The sequence below is a fragment of the Sphaeramia orbicularis genome, unplaced genomic scaffold, assembly GCF_902148855.1.
Source record: "Sphaeramia orbicularis unplaced genomic scaffold, fSphaOr1.1, whole genome shotgun sequence".
Taxonomy (NCBI): domain Eukaryota; kingdom Metazoa; phylum Chordata; class Actinopteri; order Kurtiformes; family Apogonidae; genus Sphaeramia; species Sphaeramia orbicularis.
In genome coordinates this window covers 60,567-85,039 of record NW_021941474.1, presented here as the reverse complement: position 1 = coordinate 85,039, position 24,473 = coordinate 60,567, and the positions used below count along the sequence as shown (strand labels likewise).

The window sequence follows — 24,473 nt, the reverse complement described above, 5'->3', positions numbered from 1 at the left end:
GTCAGTAAATGTCTGTAAATGTTTTTAAATGTCTGTAAATGTCTGTACATGTTTTTAAATGTCTGTAAATGTTTTTAAATGTCTGTACATGTTTTTAAATGTCAGTAAATGTCTGTACATGTTTTTAAATGTCAGTAAATGTCTGTCAGTAAATGTCTGTAAATGTTTTTAAATGTCTGTACATGTTTTAAAATGTCTGTAAATGTTTTTAAATGTCTGTAAATGTCTGTACATGTTTTTAAATGTCTGTAAATGTTTTTAAATGTCTGTACATGTTTTTAAATGTCAGTAAATGTCTGTACATGTTTTTAAATGTCAGTAAATGTCTGTACATGTTTTTAAATGTCAGTAAATGTCTGTCAGTAAATGTCTGTACATGTTTTTAAATGTCAGTAAATGTCTGTCAGTAAATGTCTGTACATGTTTTTAAATGTCTGTAAATGTTTTTAAATGTCAGTAAATGTCTGTCAGTAAATGTCTGTACATGTTTTTAAATGTCAGTAAATGTCTGTCAGTAAATGTCTGTACATGTTTTTAAATGTCTGTAAATGTTTTAAATGTCTGTCAGTAAATGTCTGTAAATGTTTTTAAATGTCTGTAAATGTTTTTAAATGTCTGTACATGTTTTTAAATGTCAGTAAATGTCTGTACATGTTTTTAAATGTCAGTAAATGTCTGTCAGTAAATGTCTGTAAATGTTTTTAAATGTCTGTAAATGTTTTTAAATGTCTGTAAATGTTTTTAAATGTCTGTACATGTTTTTAAATGTCTGTAAATGTTTTTAAATGTCTGTACATGTTTTTAAATGTCAGTAAATGTCTGTAAATGTTTTTAAATGTCTGTAAATGTCTGTACATGTTTTTAAATGTCTGTAAATGTTTTTAAATGTCTGTACATGTTTTTAAATGTCAGTAAATGTCTGTACATGTTTTTAAATGTCAGTAAATGTCTGTACATGTTTTTAAATGTCAGTAAATGTCTGTCAGTAAATGTCTGTACATGTTTTTAAATGTCAGTAAATGTCTGTCAGTAAATGTCTGTACATGTTTTTAAATGTCTGTAAATGTTTTTAAATGTCAGTAAATGTCTGTCAGTAAATGTCTGTACATGTTTTTAAATGTCAGTAAATGTCTGTCAGTAAATGTCTGTACATGTTTTTAAATGTCTGTAAATGTTTTAAATGTCTGTCAGTAAATGTCTGTAAATGTTTTTAAATGTCAGTAAATGTCTGTCAGTAAATGTCTGTACATGTTTTTAAATGTCAGTAAATGTCTGTCAGTAAATGTCTGTACATGTTTTTAAATGTCTGTAAATGTTTTTAAATGTCAGTAAATGTCTGTCAGTAAATGTCTGTAAATGTTTTAAATGTCTGTCAGTAAATGTCTCTTCGTGTCTCTTCGTGTTTCTTCGTGTTTCTTCGTGTCTCTTCGTGTCTTCCTGCTCCTCGCGCTACTGTCAGTTTAACGGAACGTCATCACCCACTTTGAGCACGCGGCCGCTTTTCCGTTTGAAGCCGCCGACGCTCTCGTGCCTCATCGGTATTCCTTGGCAATCCTCGGCGCGCGCGCCCCCCGCAGCCGAGCGAGCAGCAGCAGCGGCAGTGGCACGCGCATCTCGATAGAGAGACGGTACGGCATCTGCAGAGCTCGAGCCGCCTCTCACCGAAACCGGAATAACCGCCATGAGCCCCTGCCTTTTACCGGAGGGGCTGTAGAAACGGGACCGTGTTCTGCCGAAGGAGGACCGAGAACGGAACCATGAAGCTGCTGCTGCTGCTGACGCTCCTGTGGCACGAGGCGTCCTGCGGATCACCGAGCGTGCAGATCGGTAAGGCTGGGACATCTGTCCGGTGCACCTCCGGTCCCACCGGGCCCGCTTATGTCCGCGGTACCGAGGAGCATTAACGGTGTTTGTAAGGCTCATCTGTCTGTCTGTCTGTCTGAGCTTCAGTTCTCTTCATAAATGCGGCCTCCATCACCTCCTCCATCACCTCCTCCATCACCTCCTCCTCCTCCCTCTCCTCCTCCTCCTCCTCCTCCTCCTTTTCCTCCTCTTTCTGCTGCAGTGTTCTAATTATGTCAACATTTTCATCTTTTATATTTGTGTACGTGCATATATGCGCGTGAATCCTTGAAACCAGTGCAGTCCGCGGCGTGTGCGCGCACGGGAGTGTGCATGAGTGTCAGTGTTTGAGGTCTGAACAGACAATAATATGCATTCACTGACTGTGTGTGGGTCAGGTCCAGCTGACTGTGGTTCTGCCATATGGGTCTGATCCACATGAACAGACCCGAACCCACACAGAGAAGAAGCTCCGAGTCCATGAACGGAGCCCGGTCTGGACCATCCAGGTGTCTGGGTTCTAACAGGCTCTGGGACCCCAAACAACAAGGACACAGCTGGATATTATGGGATAGATGTCAGTGCATCGCTTCGTTTGGGTTCAGTTTATGTTTGTGTCTAAAATGACTCACAGATGGTTTGGACCAAATTTAGATCAACACTGATTATTTTATTATTAGTAGTATTTTTTTATCCATGACTGTGATTTTAAAGTCTAAATTGATATAAACCACTCTACTCACCCAAAACCTACTCAAAAATCACCAAAATTCAACAAAAATTACCCTAAAACCACCTAAAAATCACCCAAAAATTACCCTAAAACCACCCAAAAACCACTTAAAAACCACTTAAAAACTACCCAAAAAAACACCTTAAAATCACCCAAAAACCACCTAAAAAACACGCAAAACACACCTAAAAATCACCTAAAAACCACCTTAAAATTCCTCCAAAACCACCTACCCCGGTCTGTGGACCCCAGTCTGTGGACCCTGGTCTGTAGACCCCAGTCTGAGGACCCCGGTCTGTGGACCCCAGTCTGTGGACCCTGGTCTGTAGACCCCAGTCTGAGGACCCCGGTCTGTAGACCCCAGTCTGAGGACCCCGGTCTGTGGACCCCAGTCTGTGGACCCCGGTCTGTAGACCCCAGTCTGAGGACCCCGGTCTGTGGACCCCGGTCTGTGGACCCTGGTCTGTAGACCCCAGTCTGAGGACCCCGGTCTGTAGACCCCAGTCTGTGGACCCTGGTCTGTAGACCCCAGTCTGAGGACCCCGGTCTGTGGACCCCAGTCTGTGGACCCTGGTCTGTAGACCCCAGTCTGAGGACCCTGGTCTGTAGACCCCAGTCTGAGGACCCCGGTCTGTGGACCCCAGTCTGTGGACCCTGGTCTGTAGACCCCAGTCTGAGGACCCCGGTCTGTGGACCCCGGTCTGTAGACCCCAGTCTGAGGACCCCGGTCTGTAGACCCCAGTCTGTGGACCCTGGTCTGTAGACCCCAGTCTGAGGACCCCGGTCTGTAGACCCCAGTCTGAGGACCCCGGTCTGTAGACCCCAGTCTGTGGACCCTGGTCTGTGGACCCTGGTCTGAGGACCCCGGTCTGTGGACCCTGGTCTGTAGACCCCAGTCTGAGGACCCCGGTCTGTGGACCCTGGTCTGTAGACCCCAGTCTGAGGACCCCGGTCTGTAGACCCGGGTCTGTGGACCCCAGTCTGTGGACCCCGGTCTGTAGACCTGGGTCTGTGGACCCCGGTCTGAGGACCCCGGTCTGTGGACCCCGGTCTGTAGACCTGGGTCTGTGGACCCCGGTCTGTGGACCCCAGTCTGTGGACCCCAGTCTGTGTTTCTGTTGAATGCAGGTGTTTGTGTTCTAACAGGCTCTGGGGTCCAAAACAAGAAGGACTAATGTCAGAACACAGTTGGATATTATGGGATAGATATCAGTGCATTGCACTGAAGTATGTAAAAAAGCCAAAATGCACTGAAGTACACATAAATACACCAAAGGACAATAAAAATGCACAAATACTTACAAAAAAAGAGACAAAAATACAACAATACAAAAATTCAATACAAAGATTGATGTAGTGTTTTTCTCCCCGACTGATTTTCAGGGTTCTTCCTGTAAATGTCTGTAATATTTGTCCTGCTCTGATTGTAGATTCTAATTTCTTTCTTTCTTTCTTTGCACATCATAAAACAGCAAGAGAAAAGTAAAACAACAACATTCAAACAAGTACCATCATGGTGCAGGAGAGGTTAGAAGCCAAAAGAGGCTGATGTGAATACCTCCACCACAAATGAACAATACACAGAAAAAAAAGAAAAAACAATTAAAAATACAATAGAACTGAATTAATAAAACTAAAGTAAAATAAAGTAAAGTAAAGTCATCTACTGTTCTTCCTCATGGATCCATCTACTGTCATCCCATCAGACTGAGGAGCAAACATCTACCCTTAAACCACAGCCAAATACTGAGGATTATATCAACTCTGTGGACTCACACTGGACCAGTTCAGTATGTCCACAGACTGGGGTCCACAGGGTCCACAGACTGGGGTCTACAGACTGGGGTCCACAGACTGGGGTCCACAGGGTCCACAGACTGGGGTCTACAGACTGGGGTCCACAGACCGGGGTCTACAGACCGGGGTCTACAGACTGGGGTCTACAGACCGGGGTCCACAGACTGGGGTCCACAGACCGGGGTCTACAGACTGGGGTCCACAGACCAGGGTCTACAGACTGGGGTCCACAGACCGGGGTCTACAGACTGGGGTCCACAGACCAGGGTCTACAGACTGGGGTCCACAGACCGGGGTCTACAGACTGGGGTCCACAGTTTCCTCATGCAGAGATCAGCTCACCTGACGGGTTTGATTCACTCAGCTTTGGGCGGTTTGGGGGTGATTTTTTAGGTAATTTTTGGATGATTTTTAGATGTTTTTAGGTGATTTCCAAGTGATTTTCAGTTTTAGGTGGTTTTTAGGTGATCACAGAAGAGCATGAAAAATATTTGATAAATTTAGAGATACAACATTTAAAATCATAGTCATGGATTTTTTTTTTCTTTTTAAATCAGTGTTGATCTAAATTCAGTCCAAACCATTTGCGTCATTTTAGACACAAACATAATAATTGAACCCAAACGAACCAATGCACTGATATCTATCCCATAATATCCAACTGTTTTCTGACATTAGTCCTTCTTGTTTTGGATCCCAGAGCCTGTTAGAACACAAACACCTGCATTCAACGGAAACACAGACTGGGGTCCACAGACTGGGGTCTACAGACTGGGGTCCACAGACTGGGGTCTACAGACCGGGGTCTACAGACTGGGGTCCACAGACTGGGGTCCACAGACTGGGGTCTACAGACTGGGGTCTACAGACCGGGGTCTACAGACTGGGGTCCACAGACCGGGGTCTACAGACTGGGGTCTACAGACCGGGGTCTACAGACTGGGGTCCACAGACCGGGGTCTACAGACTGGGGTCTACAGACCGGGGTCTACAGACTGGGGTCCACAGACCAGGGTCTACAGACTGGGGTCCACAGACCGGGGTCTACAGACTGGGGTCTACAGACCGGGGTCTACAGACTGGGGTCCACAGACCAGGGTCTACAGACTGGGGTCCACAGACCAGGGTCTACAGACTGGGGTCCACAGTTTCCTCATGCACAGATCAGCTCATCTGACAGGTTTAATTCACTCAGCTTTGGGCGGTTTAAGGGGGAATTTTAGGTGGTTTTGGAGGAACTTTAAGGTGGTTTTTAGGTGATTTTTTGGTGGGTTTTGGGTGGGTTTTTTTTTAGGTGGTTTTAGAGTAATTTTTAGGTGGTTTTAGGGTCATTTTGGTGAATTTTAATAATAATAATAATAATAATAATAATAATAGATTGGATTTTATATAGCGCTTTTCTAGACACCCAAAGTGCTTTACATTATTGATCCATTCTTCATTGGCTCTCACATTCTCCCTCTGGTGGTGGTAAACTACACCTGTAGCCACAGCTGCCCTGGGGAGTTTTGATGATTTTTGAGTAGTGTTTGTGTTTAGGTGATGGTGTCTTGAGTGAGTACAAAATAGCCTGAATAATATGTTATCAGTTTAGAGGTAGAACATTTAAAATCATAGTCACGGATAAAAAAGTAAATAAAAATAATCAATGTTGATCTAAATTCAGTCCAAACCATTTGTGAGTCATTTTAGAAACAAAGAGAAGAATTAAACCAAACGAACCAATGCACTGATATCTATCCCATAATATCCAGCTGTATTCTGACATTAGTCCTTCTTGTTTTGGACCCCAGAACCTGTTAGAACACAAACACCTGGATTCAACACAAACACAGACCGGGGTCCATTTGGGTTTGACTCAGACCGTTCTGATCTGAAGAGAACGTTGTGCTTATGGAACGTTTGTTCTGAACCCCACAGATTCTACCACACTGGTGGTCACACAGTCAAACACATGTTTGCTCCATACTTTACAGTACATGTACATTTTGTGTGCCAAAAGTTATGCAACTAAGAAAATGTGCAGAGATTGATCCAGAATCTCTGAATCCTTAGATTATATTATGAACCAGAAATGATGAAATATTTGCTCTCTTTACAGCTTGTAAGAAAAGAAACACCTGAATTCAACGTGTCCCAATACTTTTGTCCGTTTGTGTATGAATTATGTCAGGGCTGAGTCCAGGGGCCACATTCAGGCAAGTTTGATCCCACCTGGGCTGGACCAGTAAAAGAAGAACAAAATAATATATAAATAATGTCAACTGCAAACTTTCCTCTGTGTTTTAGAGTGAAAAAGGTAAAATTATATGATGAAAATGTTTACATCTACAAACTGTCCTTTAACCCAGGGTTCTAAACTCCTGTTCTGTCAGGTTCCACATGCAGTCTGATCTGATCTGCACTGGACCCAACCAGGAAAAGAAGAACAGAAGAACCCAGAAATAATGACAACTGACAATTTATGTCTGTGTTTGAGTGAAAAAAAACCCATTAAATTATGAAAATACTTACTTTTATAAACTATCCAAACAAAACAGATGTGAAGAACCTGAAAAAAACTGAAATTTCTTCATAAAAATCAGTGTAATTTTCTCAGTCTTCTTCCTCCACTTCTCATTAGTCCATGTGCATTCTGGATCAGATCTCCAAAGACACTAAACACTGAGGAACAGGAAGAAAAGAGTTCAAACTGGACTGAATTTAATACAGACATTTCAGGTTGGACACATTTGTTCAGGTTAGTCACATTTTATTGGTACAGGAGAGTTTGGAAATGGAAAGAGTTTCACAATTTAATGTGATTTTTTTGCACTGAAACAAAGACAAACATTTGCAGTTGTCATTATTTATAAACATAATGTCATATTATTTGTTCCATCAAACCCAGTAGTAAATCTGCAGTGGTTCTTCTGTGTGGGTTCTTCTGCTGTTCTTATTGGACTGTAGATCAGATTGGTCTGGATGTGGAACCCACACTAACATGAGTTCCACAGCCTGGACTGTGGAATTTATACACTTTGTAAATTCATCCCAGGGGTCGGACTGGAACCTTTGGGGGGACGCATGTTTGACAGCCCTGCAGTAAAACAATGTAAATAACATAAACAAACTGACATTTCTGAAGAAAAATCAGTGCAATTGTACCAGTATTCTGCTTCAGTTGATCATTTACACATGTTCATTCTAATGTCCAGATCTACAAACACACACCAAACATTTAAGAACAGGCTGAATATTGGTTCAAATAAACTGATTTAGATGAAGACAGTTCAGAATGTTCATATTGGTTCATGATATTCATGTTGTTTAAGAAATGATAGTTTGTTTTAGTGTAAATACAGTAAAATTGCATTAAAATGTTAACATTTACAAAGAGAAAATTTTGGAGTTGTCATTTATGAGTTATTGTGATCATATTTGACTGGTCCGACCCACGGCAGATTGAACTGATCTGAATGTGGAACTAGGGATGTAACGATTACCAGTATAATGATAAACAGCGGTAAAATCACAGACAGTTAGTATTAGTGTTTAAATTCTAATTCTCATGAGAACTGTGTTTGATTACCGTACTTTTAGGGGAAAAAACCCGATGGAAAGATCTGCCTTAATGTCAAATATTTGAGTATAGTTTTAATTTATTACAATTTTAATTTTCTATACCTAATATTTGGAACCAATATTCACTTTTAAAGTCTGTGAAAAGGTTCGTTAAACATCTGTGTGTTATTTATGCAATAAATTATATACATTTTTCAAATTGGATTTTATGTAATTTTTTGTGTTTTCTGTCCTTTTGTGTTTTTATAGTAGGTTAAAGTGAAAAAATAATAGACAGATGATACAGATGAAGTTGTGCTGAAAAAACAGATCCAAACATGGGTATAGTAAACATTTGTTTCTATAGTATATAAAGGCCAAATCAAAAGGACTGAAAAACAGACAGAATAGACTCAGACCACTAAGGGTTAATATGTGAATGTTTCTGACACAGAAGGGACAGTGGGACGATTATTTTATTTGTTTTGTTGTTGTTGCTGTTTTTTTTTTTTAATCCAACTTGGTTAAATTCTTTCAGTGTGTGTATCAGTACTTTTTGAATATTTTGAGCACAATTTCAATAATGCCTTGGTAATAGTGATAACTGATAATTTTGGTCACAATAACCGTGATATGAAATGTTCATCTGGTTCCATCCCTAATCACAATGCTGTATCAATATTTAAAAGTACTGTATAATATTTTTAGGTATTTATTTAAATGCAGATATGGTGGAGGTTCATTTTTGTTTTTTTGTTTTCTTTATTGTTTTTATCTAATTTATTATTATTTAACACTGTTTTATTAAATATTGGTTATCTGAATCCTCCTAAAAGCACTTTTTTCTGTCTGAGAGGCAGATGTTGGTTCCTTTGTTTGGATTGAACTCCAATCCTGTTCTGATGTTAGTTTGAACTAATAGAATGTGAACATTTGAACAGGATCTGAAACTGGAATGTCTGTAAAACAGAATTTCAGTTTGAACACAGTTGGAACATTTGGTGATAGAACATTAGATCCTGTTGGGATCAAATACAAATGTGTTTAGGATTTGTGCAGATTTATGATGGAATTCAATTCTTACAGGAAATAATCATTTAAAAAAAAAAGAAACAAACAAAAAACTGCCTTTTTAACAGTATCATGATATATCGTGATATATCGTATCGTGATCCTAGTATTGTTAGTTGTATTGTATCGCCAGATTCTTACCAATACTCAGCCTAATCATGGGTAGTCAGAGCTAACAGCAGCAGCCATGAGCCCAGGACAGATGTGGACCAATGAGGACACTGAACATCTACTGGACATTTGGTCACATGTCCATTTGTCCAAACTGGATCCAATCAGCTGTTCTGGACCCGTCACAGTATTTTAGTAAATGTGTGTCTGTACAAATAGAAGATAGATTCTGAAAACCACAACTGTATGTAGAACCTCCATGTTTGTTTTCACCAACACTTGCCGTCTCTGATTGGCCCCGACCTCAACTTTTCTGTCCAATGCCTGCTAGGGATGTAACGATATGAACATTTCATATCACGGTTATTGTGACCAAAATTATCATGGTTATCATTATTATCGCGATATTGGTAAAACTGTGCTCAAAATGTTCAAAAAGTACTGATACACACACTGAAAGAATTTAACCAAGTTGTATTTTGAAAAATGAATGAATGAATGAATGAATGAATGAATGAATAAATAAATAAATAATAGCCACAATGTACTTTCTGTTGCAGAAACAAAATATTAACATGTAAACAATCAAATATACAAATGTGCATTAAAGATGGAACCTTATGGACATTGTTTGACTGTTTTCCAGGTCATGTTGGAGCTGTTTGAGTTTGTTTTAGATAGATAGATAGATAGATAGATAGATAGATAGATAGATAGATAGATAGATAGATAGATAGATAGATAGATAGATAGATAGATAGATAGATAGATAGATAGATAGATAGATAGATAGATAGATAGATAGATAGATAGATAGATAGATGCTGCTTGTCCAGGACATGTGCAGTACCATTAGTTTTCAAAGTGCGGTAATCAAACACGTTTATCATGATAATTTGAATTTAAACGGTAATACTAACTGTGAGGAATTATACTGCGGTTTATCATCATACCAGTAATCATTACATCCTTAATGCTGGGGCAGTTGATCACATTCTGCTTCTGTTTACAAAGTTTGGTCCACTAGTAAAAAGTGCAATGAAATTGTGATCTGACCCAAAAAAAATAAAATCCACATTGGATCCGAATCAAACAAGTGGAACCAAAGGCCCGTCCAGGTGTGAATAGACCCGTTGGTACCAGCGGCACCGGGCTCCTTGATTTATGTGGTGGTTCTGAGTCCACCACTTGGTTTGGTTTCAGGACGTCTGCCAGACCCGTTTGTGCTGTCCATTGGTGACCAGCTCAGACCGCATACACCCCAGCCCCTGATACCATCAGCGCTACATGTATACATATATACGCTTTCTCAATGAGACGCTAGGACTGTACGATTTTGGCCAAAAATAAAACCACAATTTTTTCCTCATAAAAACTTGATTTTGGATTTCAATTTGGGGTGGTGGTGGTGCCGTTTTAGCTGGCATGTCGTTTTTGTGTGGTCCATGTGGTTGTTTGGTCCATGGTCCATCTGAGCTAAACGCTCCCATATTTATATAAATGTGTTCCAAACACTGGTGTGGAATGTTGGTTTGTCCATTCAATCCCTGCTGTGCTGATGAGATTCTTTAGTTGCGGTAGATGTCAGTGTGGGTCCTTTAGTTTCTTTAGTTGTGGTAGATGTCAGTGTGGGTCCTTTAGTTTCTTCAGTTGTGGTAGATGTCAGTGTGGGTCCTTTAGTTTCTTTAGTTGTGGTAGATGTCGGTGTGGGTCCTTTAGTTTCTTTAGTTGCGGTAGATGTCAGTGTGGGTCCTTTAGTTTCTTTAGTTGTGGTAGATGTCAGTGTGGGTCCTTTAGTTTCTTTAGTTGTGGTAGATGTCAGTGTGGGTCCTTTAGTTTCTTTAGTTGTGGTAGATGTCAGTGTGGGTCCTTTAGTTTCTTCAGTTGTGGTAGATGTCAGTGTGGGTCCTTTAGTTTCTTTAGTTGCGGTAGATGTCGGTGTGGGTCCTTTAGTTTCTTTAGTTGCGGTAGATGTCAGTGTGGGTCCTTTAGTTTCTTTAGTTGTGGTAGATGTCAGTGTCAGTCCTTTAGTTTCTTTAGTTGTGGTAGATGTCGGTGTGGGTCCTTTAGTTTCTTTAGTTGTGGTAGATGTCAGTGTGGGTCCTTTAGTTTCTTTAGTTGTGGTAGATGTCAGTGTGGGTCCTTTAGTTTCTTTAGTTGTGGTAGATGTCAATGTGGGTCCTTTTAGTTTCTATGTCAGTGTGCGGTAGATGTCAGTGTGGTCCTTTAGTTTCTTTAGTTGTGGTAGATGTCAGTGTGGGTCCTTTAGTTTCTTTAGTTGTGGTAGATGTCAGTGTGGGTCCTTTAGTTTCTTTAGTTGTGGTAGATGTCAGTGTGGGTCCTTTAGTTTCTTTAGTTGTGGTAGATGTCAGTGTGGGTCCTTTAGTTTCTTTAGTTGTGGTAGATGTCAGTGTGGGTCCTTTAGTTTCTTTAGTTGTGGTAGATGTCAGTGTGGGTCCTTTAGTTTCTTCAGTTGTGGTAGATGTCAGTGTGGGTCCTTTAGTTTCTTCAGTTGAGGTAGATGTCGGTGCGGGTCCTTTAGTTTCTGTAGTTGTGGTAGATGTCAGTGTGGGTCCTTTAGTTTCTTTAGTTGTGGTAGATGTCGGTGTGGGTCCTTTAGTTTCTGTAGTTGTGGTAGATGTCAGTGTGGGTCCTTTAGTTTCTTTAGTTGTGGTAGATGTCGGTGTGGGTCCTTTAGTTTCTTTAGTTGTGGTAGATGTCAGTGTGGGTCCTTTAGTTTCTTCAGTTGTGGTAGATGTCAGTGTGGGTCCTTTAGTTTCTTTAGTTGTGGTAGATGTCGGTGTGGGTCCTTTAGTTTCTTCAGTTGTGGTAGATGTCAGTGTGGGTCCTTTAGTTTCTTTAGTTGTGGTAGATGTCGGTGCGGGTCCTTTAGTTTCTTTAGTTGTGGTAGATGTCAGTGTGGGTCCTTTAGTTTCTTTAGTTGTGGTAGATGTCAGTGTGGGTCCTTTAGTTTCTGTAGTTGTGGTAGATGTCAGTGTGGGTCCTTTAGTTTCTTTAGTTGAGGTAGATGTCGGTGCGGGTCCTTTGGTTTCTTTAGTTGCGGTAGATGTCAGTGTGGGTCCTTTAGTTTCTTTAGTTGTGGTAGATGTCAGTGTGGGTCCTTTAGTTTCTGTAGTTGTGGTAGATGTCAGTGTGGGTCCTTTAGTTTCTGTAGTTGTGGTAGATGTCAGTGTGGGTCCTTTAGTTTCTTCAGTTGAGGTAGATGTCGGTGTGGGTCCTTTAGTTTCTGTAGTTGTGGTAGATGTCAGTGTGGGTCCTTTAGTTTCTTCAGTTGTGGTAGATGTCAGTGTGGGTCCTTTAGTTTCTTTAGTTGTGGTAGATGTCAGTGTGGGTCCTTTAGTTTCTTTAGTTGTGGTAGATGTCGGTGCGGGTCCTTTAGTTTCTTTAGTTGTGGTAGATGTCAGTGTGGGTCCTTTAGTTTCTTTAGTTGTGGTAGATGTCAGTGTGGGTCCTTCCATAAATCTGTGTTGGTTTGAATCTAGAATGCTGGTTCCTCCTCTATCTCCTATTAAATTCTAAACTGATGTGCTTTCCTGTGGTGTCCACACACACACACATCTATACACAAAAATAAACACAATAACCAAAAATGAAAAAAAGAACAAATAATCAACAAAATGAACAAAACAATCAATAAAATGAACAAAATAATCAACAAAATGAACAAAAAAATTTACTAAATGAACAACATAATCTACAAAATGAACAAAATAATCAAAAAAAATGAACAAAAAAATCAATAAAATCAACAAAAAAATTGACAAAATGAACAAAATAATCAACAAAATGAATAAAATAATCAACAAAATGAACAAAATAATCAACAAAATGAATAAAATAATCAACAAAATGAACAAAATAATCAACAAAATGAACAAAAAAATCTACAAAATTAACAAAATAATCAACAAAATGAACAAAATAAACAACAAAATGAACAAAATAATCAACAAAATTAACAAAAAAATCTACAAAATTAACAAAATAATCAACAAAATGAACAAAATAAACAACAAAATGAACAAAATAATCAACAAAATGAACAAAAAAATCAACAAAATGAACAAAAAATCAATAAAATGAACAAAATAATCAACAAAATGAACAAAAAAATTTACTAAATGAACAACATAATCTACAAAATGAACAAAATAATAAAAAAAATGAACAAAAAAATCAATAAAACCAACAAAAAAATTGACAAAATGAACAAAATAATCAACAAAATGAATAAAATAATCAACAAAATGAACAAAATAATCAACAAAATGAACAAAAAAATCTACAAAATTAACAAAATAATCAACAAAATGAACAAAATAAACAACAAAATGAACAAAATAATCAACAAAATTAACAAAAAAATCTACAAAATTAACAAAATAATCAACAAAATGAACAAAATAAACAACAAAATGAACAAAATAATCAACAAAATGAACAAAAAAATCAACAAAATGAACAAAAAATCAATAAAATGAACAAAATAATCAATAAATTGAACAAAAAAAATCTACAAAATGAATAAAATAATCAAGAAAATTAACAAAAAAAGAAATCAATAAAATCAGCAGAATCTCTGTGTGTGTTGTTGTGTGTTGGTTTGAATCCTGAATGCTACTTCCTCCTCTCTCTGCTCCTAAATTCTAAATTCTTCTGTGCTTTCCTGTGGTGTCCACACACACACACACACACACACACACACACACACACATGTTTGGGTAAAACTCTTCTTCTTCTCTTGTTCTGACGTCCATCCACATCTCTTTGTTTTGGTCATGTGACTCTAGTTGGTCTTTCCGTTACAGTTTTGCGTCATAGACCAGTTTTTTCTATTGGACAGTTTTGATGTGAAAGTCATATTCACAGTTTGAGTGTCGGTGGAACACAGACTACAGGTGACCCAGTCAGACAGGAACTGGCCTCAGCATCACAGAAAGGGTTAGTTTGAACCTGTGGACATGTGGAATTCCCTCCGTTAGTTTGATTCCTTCTTCAGTTCTCAGTCCAGAGCAGGAGGTCAAACTCATGTTTGTTCAGGGGGGTGGGATCTACAGGGGCTGGAGCAGGACAAAAACAAAACCAGGAAGAATTAACGATACAGAAGAATTCAAGGTTCTGTTTGTGTTTTAATGTGAAAGGGAAATTACTTCAAACTTTAAAATGAAAATGTGAATAACCTGAACAACCATGGACATCCTGAAATATCTACTGAGATTAGAAAAGCAGTTTCACCTATGTGGCAGCTTATTATGGACACAGTTTATCCAAATGCAAAACAACATTTATGAACAGGTGTTGTATTGTTAAAAGTGCACATGTTTATCTGAGGAAATGTCAGGAGTTTCACATTTGTTCAAGTTATTCACATTTTATTGTGAAAGGATTAATAAATATAAATAATTTTACATCTGCCAAAGGAGGTTAGGTTTTCATCTGGGTTTGTCTGTCTGTTTGTTTTTTGTCTGTCTGTCTGTTTGTTTGTTTGTTTGTTTTTTGTCCATTTGTTTTTTGTCTGTTTGTGTGTTTGTTTTTTTGTCTGTTTGTTTTTGTTTGTGTGTTTGTTTTTGTGTGTTTGTTTGTCTGTTTGTGTTTGTCTGTTTGTTTGTTTTTGTTTGTCTGTTTGTTTTTTGTTTGTTTGTGTGTTTGTTTTACTCATGTTTTTGTTTATCTGTCTGTTTGTTAGTTTGTCTGTTTGTTGTTTGTTTGTTTGTCTGTGTCTGATTGTTTTTTGTTTGTCTGTTTGTTTTTGTGTGTTTGTTTGTTTGTGTGTTTGTTTGTGTTTGTCTGTTTGTTTTTTTGTTTGTCTGTTTGTTTTTCTCATGTTTTTGTTTGTCTGTCTGTTTGTTTGTTAGTTTGTCTGTTTGTTGTTTGTTTGTTTGTTTGTTTGTCTGTGTCTGATTGTTTTTTTGTTTGTTTGTTTGTCTGTCTGTTTTTTTTGTCTGTTTTTTTTTTGTTTGTCTGTTTGTTTTGGTTTGTCTGTTTTTGTGTGTTTGTTTGTTTGTTTGTTTGTTTTTGTTTGTCTGTTTATCTGTTTGTCTGTCTGTTTTTTGTTGGTTTGTCTGTTTGTCCTTATTTCTATTTTTCCTTCTTTAATTTGTATCCCTGCATGTATTTCTGCGTTGCTTTCTGTTTCCATTTTCTTTGTCTTTTCTTGTTTCTTTCTATATTTCATTTATCCACTCATTTTTAGATTTCTGTACATATGTTTTCAGTAGTTCAGGTTCAGTCCTCTGTACACTGCAGGTCAAATGGGGCTGAATGTGGAACCTGAACTAACATGAGATGGACCCAGCTCTGCCTGGGGGGGGGGGGTCACAGGGTGTTGGAGCCTCTTGGTCCTGGGTTAGGGTCTGCAGTAGATCACGATATTAGGTAGGTAGGTATTTATTCAAATGCAGATACTGTGGAGGTTCATTTTTGTTTTTTTTGTTTCTATTTGATTTCTTCTTCTTTCACACTCTTTTATTCAATAATGTTTGTTCCTTTGTTGGGATTGAACTCCAATCCTGTTCTGATGTTAGTTGTGAACTAATAGAATCTGAACATTTGAACAGGATCTGAAACTGGAATGTCTGTGAAACAGAATTTCAGTTTGAACACAGTTGGAACATTTGCTGATAGAACATTAGATCCTGTTGGGATCAAATACAAATGTGTTTAGGATTTATGCAGATTTATGATGGAATTCAATTCTTCAAGGAAATAATCATTTAAAAAAGAAACAAAAAAAAAATGGCCTTTTTAACAGAATCATGATATATTGTATCATGGTGCTAGTGTTGTGATTTGTATTGTATCGTATTGTATTGTAAATATTCAACCTGCCATAAGAATGTGTGGAGATCCAAGTATGCCAAAGCAAACCCTAACCCCTAACCCCTAACCCTCAGTTGGTGGTATTTGTTGCATATCTTCAGGTTGGACAGGGGCTTAATAACAGCTTATACTGCATATAGGTAACAGTCCAGTTCAAAGAGGCATATCTGTCTGTCTGTCTGTCTGTCTATCTATCTATCTATCTATCTATCTATCTATCTATCTATCTATCTATCTATCTATCTATCTATCTATCTATCTATCTATCTATCTATCTATCTATCTATCTATCTATCTATCTATCTATCTGTCTGTACGAGGGCTGTTCAATAAGTTCATGGCCTCACCCACAAATACTGGTTGTTATAATACAGGATGTTACATTCTTTCGTGATGGGATAGTGACGCTTGAACATCGATGGACCAAGTGCATTGCTGTAAATGGAGATTATGTTGAAAAATAAAATATAAATTATCAGTCTGTGTTGTTCTGTTCTGGGTGAGGCCATGAACTTATTGAACGGCCCTCGTATATATATATATATATATATATATATATATATATATATATATATATATATATGTACACATTTCATTGTATTTTCTGTGTGTCCTGATCTGCAGTTGGACAGTAAATGCAGACATGAGTGCAGCTGTACAGGGGTTGGACAAAATAATGGAAACACCTTCACCTCCAGATGATAATGCCCCAATCCATACAGCAAGAATTGTTAAAGAATGGCATGAGGAACATTCTAATGAAGTTGAGCATCTCGTATGGCCGGCACAGTCCCCAGACCTCAACATTATTGAGCATTTATGGTCAGTTTTAGAGATTCAAGTAAGACGTCGATTTCCACCGCCATCGTCTCTAAAAGAGTTGGAGGGTATTCTAACTGAAGAATGGCTGAAAATTCCTTTGGAAACTATTCACAAGTTGTATGAATCAATACCTTGGAGAATTGAGGCTGTAATTGCCGCAAAAGGCGGACCTACACCATATTAAATTATATTTTGTTGACTTTTTAAGGTGTTTCCATTATTTTGTCCAACCCCTGCAGGTCGGTGGTGTTCTGTGTCAGTCTGTGGGTCATGACTGAGACTGAATTCACATGACAGAAGAAGGAGCATGGTCACACTTCAGCCTACTGAAGCTCCTCTGGGGGGGGGGGGGGGCAGTCATGCCTGTATGATGGGACCACTGCCCCCCCCCCCCCCCCCCACTGATGCACTGTTAAAAAAAAAAAAAAAATCGTAAAAAACAGTAATATTCTAGCAGCTGGGGTGCCAAAAATACTGTAAAGTAACAGAAAATAACCATCTCATAAAAATACGGTAATTTTCCATAGTTCAAATACAGTTTTTTGCCCTGACTTTACATGAGATTTTACTTTTTTTTTTTTTTTTTTACTTTTTAATGTTTAATAAAGAATATTTACATGTATTAAAACAATCCAATTCTCTATAAATATATATATAAATAATTTTCAATTAGACTCAGTTGTTCAATCTACTGATAAAAACTGTATTTGTACAGTTTAAAAGTTTTAATTAAGATTAACAGTTTAATCTCATAAGTAGAAAATAAATATTTGTGAAATTATGATACATTTGCAAATGTATTTTAACTGTATTATTCTGTGAAAAAAAAAATTCTTTTAAAAAATTAAAATTTTCTGGTTATTCACAGTTCCAGTTTTTTCATGTTATTTTCCATCTGACATGTAAAATCACAGTCTGTTTTTGTCATTTCATTTATATTTTCCTGTATCTGAAAAATACAGGAAAAATATGTCAAATAAACAGTGAAAATGCTGTTAAATTACAGATTTTTTTACAGTGTGGGACCACAGCCCCCCCCCCCCCCCCCATGCTAAGGAAACCTGACCCCATTCTGCTCTCTCCACTCCAGACCTCCGCTCTGAGCTGATGTGGGTCTGGATGGAAAACCCATTCATTAGTTTAATCACTCTGCCTTCGTCCTGCAAGAAATGTTTGATAGTGACGGAAGAACAATGGAGTTGTCCTGCAGTGGACACCAAGGTTATTACCGCTGACCAAATGACCAAAACCAGAACTGTAAAAACAGTTTCATTAACTGAAATAAAAAAAACAAAACAAAACTATAATTAAAAGAAAAAAAACCATAACTAACTGAAACTGTATTGTGTGTTTACTAAACTAACTAAAACAGATCAAAATTCTGGATCAAATTCCCTTGGTTTTGGTCTTTGTCAATGTCAGATTGTCAGTTTTCTGTGCTGTCTCCATACGACACTTTTTGCTCCGTCACTTGTGTTCACTTGTGGTTTCCAGTCGTCTTCTGGTCCCCACTCTACCTGGAAACATGGAGACTAAAGCAGCAGAGTCCTGTCTGGGATTGATTTGAATAGGAGCACAGAGAAGAAGACAAATATATGGGGACAGTTTAGGACAGATGGACCGAAGGGACTAACGACTCATTCTGCGTCTGATTCCGTCTTCATGCGACTCAATCTGGGTTTTTAGACAATAGGTCTGGAAAATGGTATTTCAAGAAATTTTACCAAGATAGTTTCCTCCACCAAGGAGGTTCTGTATTTGCCAGCGTTGGTCTGTCTGTCTGTCTGTCTGTCTGTCTGTCTGTGTGTCTGTCTGTGTGTCTGTCTGTATGTGTGTCTGTGTGTCTGTGTGTCTGTCTGTGTGTCTGTCTGTCTGTGTGTCTGTCTGTATGTGTGTCTGTCTGTGTGTCTGTCTGTCTGTCTGTGTGTCTGTGTGTCTGTCTGTGTGTCTGTCTGTCTGTGTGTCTGTCTGTCTGTGTGTCTGTCTGTCTGTGTGTCTGTCTGTCTGTGTGTCTGTGTGTCTGTGTGTCTGTGTGTCTGTCTGTGTGTCTGTCTGTGTGTCTGTGTGTCTGTGTGTCTGTCTGTGTGTCTGTCTGTGTGTCTGTGTGTCGGGTCTGTCTGTGTGTCTGTCTGTGTGTCTGTGTGTCTGTGTGTCTGTCTGTGTGTCTGTCTGTGTGTCTGTGTGTCGGGTTTGTCTGTGTGTCTGTCTGTGTGTCTGTGTGTCTGTCTGTGTGTCTGTCTGTGTGTCTGTCTGTCTGTGTGTCTGTCTGTCTGTGTGTCTGTGTGTCTGTCTGTCTGTCTGTGTGTCTGTGTGTCTGTGTGTCTGTCTGTCTGTGTGTCTGTGTGTCTGTGTGTCTGTGTGTGTGTCTGTCTGTCTGTGTGTCTGTGTGTCTGTCTGTGTGTCTGTCTGTGTGTCTGTCTGTCTGTGTGTCTGTCTGTCTGTCTGTCTGTGTGTCTGTCTGTCTGTCTGTGTGTCTGTGTGTCTGTGTGTCTGTCTGTCTGTGTGTCTGTGTGTCTGTGTGTCTGTGTGTCTGTGTGTGTGTCTGTCTGTCTGTGTGTCTGTGTGTCTGTCTGTCTGTCTGTGTGTCTGTCTGTCTGTGTGTCTGTCTGTCTGTCTGTGTGTCTGTGTGTCTGTCTGTCTGTGTGTCTGTCTGTCTGTGTGTCTGTCTGTGTGTCTGTGTGTCTGTGTGTCTGTGTGTCTGTCTGTGTGTCTGTCTGTCTGTGTGTCTGTCTGTCTGTCTGTGTGTCTGTGTGTCTGTCTGTCTGTGTGTCTGTCTGTCTGTCTGTCTGTGTGTCTGTCTGTGTGTCTATGTGTCTGTGTGTCTGTCTGTCTGTCTGTCTGTGTGTCTGTCTGTGTGTGTGTCTGTGTGTCTGTCTGTCTGTGTGTCTATGTGTCTGTGTGTCTGTGTGTCTGTCTGTGTGTCTGTCTGTGTGTCTATGTGTCTGTGTGTCTGTCTGTGTGTCTGTGTGTTTGTCTGTCTGTCTGTCTGTCTGTCTGTCTGTCTGTGTGCAAGATAATTCAAAAAGTTATGGATGAATTTGGATAAAATGTCAGTAAATGTTGATACTGGCACAAGGAAGAAATGATTACATTTTGGTGGTGGTGGTGGTGGTGGTGGGGGGGGGGCAATGATCTGCCTTGGCGGAGGTCTGTGTTCTCTGAGTGCTTTTGTAATTTTCACTTGTTCCATTGGCAGATTTTTTGCTTAAATCAATTTTTTTTTTTTTTTTTTTTGCTTAATTCAAGATTTATTTTGCTTTAATTCACATTTTTTTGCTCAATTCAAGATTTTTTTGCGTGGTAAGGACTTCTACTGACATCTACCCAAAGAAAGAAACTCATGAGCGCAGCAGAAACTGAATGGATAAACCAACGTTCCACACTAGTGTTTGGAACACATTTATATAAATATGGACAGTTTAGGACAGATGGACCAAAGAGACTAATGACTGAAAGACAACGACTTAGTGTCATTGTGTAACCCTGTGTGTGTGTGTGTGTGTGTGTATTTCCAGGTGGTTTATTTCCCAGGGGTGCAGATCAGGAGTACAGTGCGTTCAGAGTGGGCATGGTTCAGTTTGGGATGGCTGACTTCAGACTGACTCCACACATCGATAACCTGGAGGTGGCCAACAGCTTCGCCGTCACCAACTGCTGTAAGTATGAGTCTGTTTATGGGGATACTGGGATGAACCACTGGGACTGGGTTTAGATTATACTGGGATGAACCACTGGGACTGGGTTTAGATTATACTGGGATGAACCACTGGGACTGGGTTTAGATTATACTGGGATGAACCACTGGGACTGGGTTTAGATTATACTGGGATGAACCACGGGGACTGGGTTTAGATTATACTGGGATGAACCACTGGGACTGGGTTTAGATTATACTGGGATGAACCACTGGGACTGGGTTTAGATTATACTGGGATGAACCACTGGGACTGGGTTTAGATTATACTGGGATGAACCACTGGGACTGGGTTCAGATTATACTGGGATGAACCACTGGGACTGGGTTCAGATTATACTGGGATGAACCACTGGGACTGGGTTTAGATTATACTGGGATGAACCACTGGGACTGGGTTCAGATTATACTGGGATGAACCACTGGGACTGGGTTTAGATTATACTGGGATGAACCACTGGGACTGGGTTTAGATTATACTGGGATGAACCACTGGGACTGGGTTCAGATTATACTGGGATGAACCACTGGGACTGGGTTTAGATTATACTGGGATGAACCACTGGGACTGGGTTTAGATTATACTGGGATGAACCACTGGGACTGGGTTTAGATTATACTGGGATGAACCACTGGGACTGGGTTCAGATTATACTGGGATGAACCACTGGGACTGGGTTTAGATTATACTGGGATGAACCACTGGGACTGGGTTTAGATTACACTGGGATGAACCACTGGGACTGGGTTTAGATTATACTGGGATGAACCACTGGGACTGGGTTTAGATTATACTGGGATGAACCACTGGGACTGGGTTTAGATTATACTGGGATGAACCACTGGGACTGGGTTTAGATTATACTGGGATGAACCACTGGGACTGGGTTCAGATTATACTGGGATGAACCACTGGGACTGGGTTCAGATTATACTGGGATGAACCACTGGGACTGGGTTTAGATTATACTGGGATGAACCACTGGGACTGGGTTCAGATTATACTGGGATGAACCACTGGGACTGGGTTTAGATTATACTGGGATGAACCACTGGGACTGGGTTTAGATTATACTGGGATGAACCACTGGGACTGGGTTTAGATTATACTGGGATGAACCACTGGGACTGGGTTTAGATTATACTGGGATGAACCACTGGGACTGGGTTCAGATTATACTGGGATGAACCACTGGGACTGGGTTTAGATTATACTGGGATGAACCACTGGGACTGGGTTTAGATTATACTGGGATGAACCACTGGGACTGGGTTTAGATTATACTGGGATGAACCACTGGGACTGGGTTCAGATTATACTGGGATGAACCACTGGGACTGGGTTTAGATTATACTGGGATGAACCACTGGGACTGGGTTTAGATTATACTGGGATGAACCACTGGGACTGGGTTTAGATTATACTGGGATGAACCACTGGGACTGGGTTTGGAACAGAGGTGTCAAACTCCTGTTCTGTCAGGTTCCACATTCAGTCTGATCTGATCTGCAGTGGACTGAACCAGGAAAAGAAGAACAGAAGAACCCAGAAAGAATGACAACTGCACATTTATGTCTGTGTTTAAATGCAAAAAAAACATTCAATTATGAAAATACTTACTTTTATAAACTATCCAAACAAAAAAGATGTGAAGAACCTGAAAAAACTGAAATTCCTTCTGGAAAAAAAAGTGTAATTTTCTCAGTCTTCTTCCTCCACTTCTCATTGGTCCATGTGCATTCTGGATCAGATCTCCAAAGACACTAAACACTGAGGAACAGGAAGAAAAGAGTTCAAACTGGACTGAACTTTATTGACATGTTTTTATTGACATTTTCTCTAAATGTAAATATTTCATAATTTAATATTATTTTTTGCAATAAAATTTGAAGTTGTCATTATTTATAGGCATAATGTTAGGTGAGTTTTAGGTGAATTTGGGTGATTATTGAGTTGCAACTTATCATTTCTACATGTGCATGATGGACCAGATCTACAAAGCTTCAGTTCTTTAACTGAATCTTTCCAGCTCTTTTGTTCTAAATCTGTTCTTCAGTTCTTTAACTGAATCGTTCTGGCTCTTGTGTTCTAAATCTGTTCTTCAGTTCTTTAACTGAATCGTTCTGGCTCTTGTGTTCTAAATCTGTGCTTCAGTTCTTTAACTGAATCTTTCTGGCTCTTGTGTTCTAAATCTGTTCTTCAGTTCTTCTAACTGAATTGTTCTGGCTCTTGTGTTCTAAATCTGTGCTTCAGTTCTTTAACTGAATCGTTCTGGCTCTTGTGTTCTAAATCTGTGCTACAGTTCTTCTAACTGAATCGTTCTGGCTCTTGTGTTCTAAATCTGTGTTACAGTTCTTCTAACTGAATCGTTCTGGCTCTTGTGTTCTAAATCTGTTCTTCAGTTCTTCTAACTGAATCGTTCTGGCTCTTGTGTTCTAAATCTGTGCTTCAGTTCTTTAACTGAATCTTTCTGGCTCTTGTGTTCTAAATCTGTTCTTCAGTTCTTCTAACTGAATTGTTCTGGCTCTTGTGTTCTAAATCTGTGCTTCAGTTCTTTAACTGAATCGTTCTGGCTCTTGTGTTCTAAATCTGTGCTACAGTTCTTCTAACTGAATCGTTCTGGCTCTTGTGTTCTAAATCTGTGCTACAGTTCTTCTAACTGAATCGTTCTGGCTCTTGTGTTCTAAATCTGTTCTTCAGTTCTTCTAACTGAATTGTTCTGGCTCTTGTGTTCTAAATCTGTGCTTCAGTTCTTTAACTGAATCGTTCTGGCTCTTGTGTTCTAAATCTGTGCTACAGTTCTTCTAACTGAATCGTTCTGGCTCTTGTGTTCTAAATCTGTGTTACAGTTCTTCTAACTGAATCGTTCTGGCTCTTGTGTTCTAAATCTGTTCTTCAGTTCTTCTAACTGAATCGTTCTGGCTCTTGTGTTCTAAATCTGTGCTTCAGTTCTTTAACTGAATCTTTCTGGCTCTTGTGTTCTAAATCTGTTCTTCAGTTCTTCTAACTGAATTGTTCTGGCTCTTGTGTTCTAAATCTGTGCTTCAGTTCTTTAACTGAATCGTTCTGGCTCTTGTGTTCTAAATCTGTGCTACAGTTCTTCTAACTGAATCGTTCTGGCTCTTGTGTTCTAAATCTGTGCTACAGTTCTTCTAACTGAATCGTTCTGGCTCTTGTGTTCTAAATCTGTTCTTCAGTTCTTCTAACTGAATCGTTCTGGCTCTTGTGTTCTAAATCTGTGCTTCAGTTCTTTAACTGAATCGTTCTGGCTCTTGTGTTCTAAATCTGTGCTTCAGTTCTTTAACTGACTCGTTCTGGCTCTTGTGTTCTAAATCTTTTCTTCAGTTCTTCTAACTGAATCGTTCTCTCTCTTGTGTTCTAAATCTGTGCTTCAGTTCTTTAACTGAATCGTTCTGGCTCTTGTGTTCTAAATCTGTGCTTCAGTTCTTTAACTGACTCGTTCTGGCTCTTGTGTTCTAAATCTTTTCTTCAGTTCTTCTAACTGACTCGTTCTGGCTCTTGTGTTCTAAATCTTTTCTTCAGTTCTTCTAACTGAATCGTTCTCCCTCTTGTGTTCTAAATCTGTGCTTCAGTTCTTTAACTGAATCGTTCTGGCTCTTGTGTTCTAAATCTGTGCTTCAGTTCTTCTAACTGAATCTTAAATCTGTGCAGATTCGACTCACTTTCATCAGAACAGAAATGCTCTCATACGTGACTGACTCCTGCTGTTGTTTTTTCGTGGTTCCACATCAGAGCTCAGACTCATTTGTTCATATGTGTGTTTTTATTTCTGTGAATAAAGTGTTCTGTGTTTGTAAAATTGTACCTGGATAAAAGTGGACTTCCACAGTAAAAAATGAGGTCATTAAAGTAGGACGACTAAATATAGACGCAGAAACCAACCGAAGCAACCTGTGTGCGTTTGTAGCGTTTAGATTAGAACATACACATTTAGAAAACACACATTTATAAAACACACTCTGAAATGATCCATTGTCTTTCACTGATCAGCATCATCT

The 24,473-nt window shown here is 39.2% G+C and overlaps 1 protein-coding gene across 1 annotated transcript in view; it reads left to right on the top strand.

The window, feature by feature from the left end:
* The first annotated feature begins 1,558 nt into the window (after nucleotides 1–1,558).
* The window catches only part of LOC115415928 (glutamate receptor 2-like), a 64,728-nt gene continuing 41,813 nt past the window's right edge, over nucleotides 1,559–24,473 (top strand). Inside the window, exons 1-2 of the mRNA XM_030129611.1 lie at nucleotides 1,559–1,827; nucleotides 20,275–20,415. Coding sequence (XP_029985471.1) covers nucleotides 1,758–1,827; nucleotides 20,275–20,415 — 211 coding nt within the window. The 5' untranslated portion in view covers nucleotides 1,559–1,757. The remainder of the gene's footprint in view (nucleotides 1,828–20,274; nucleotides 20,416–24,473) is intronic.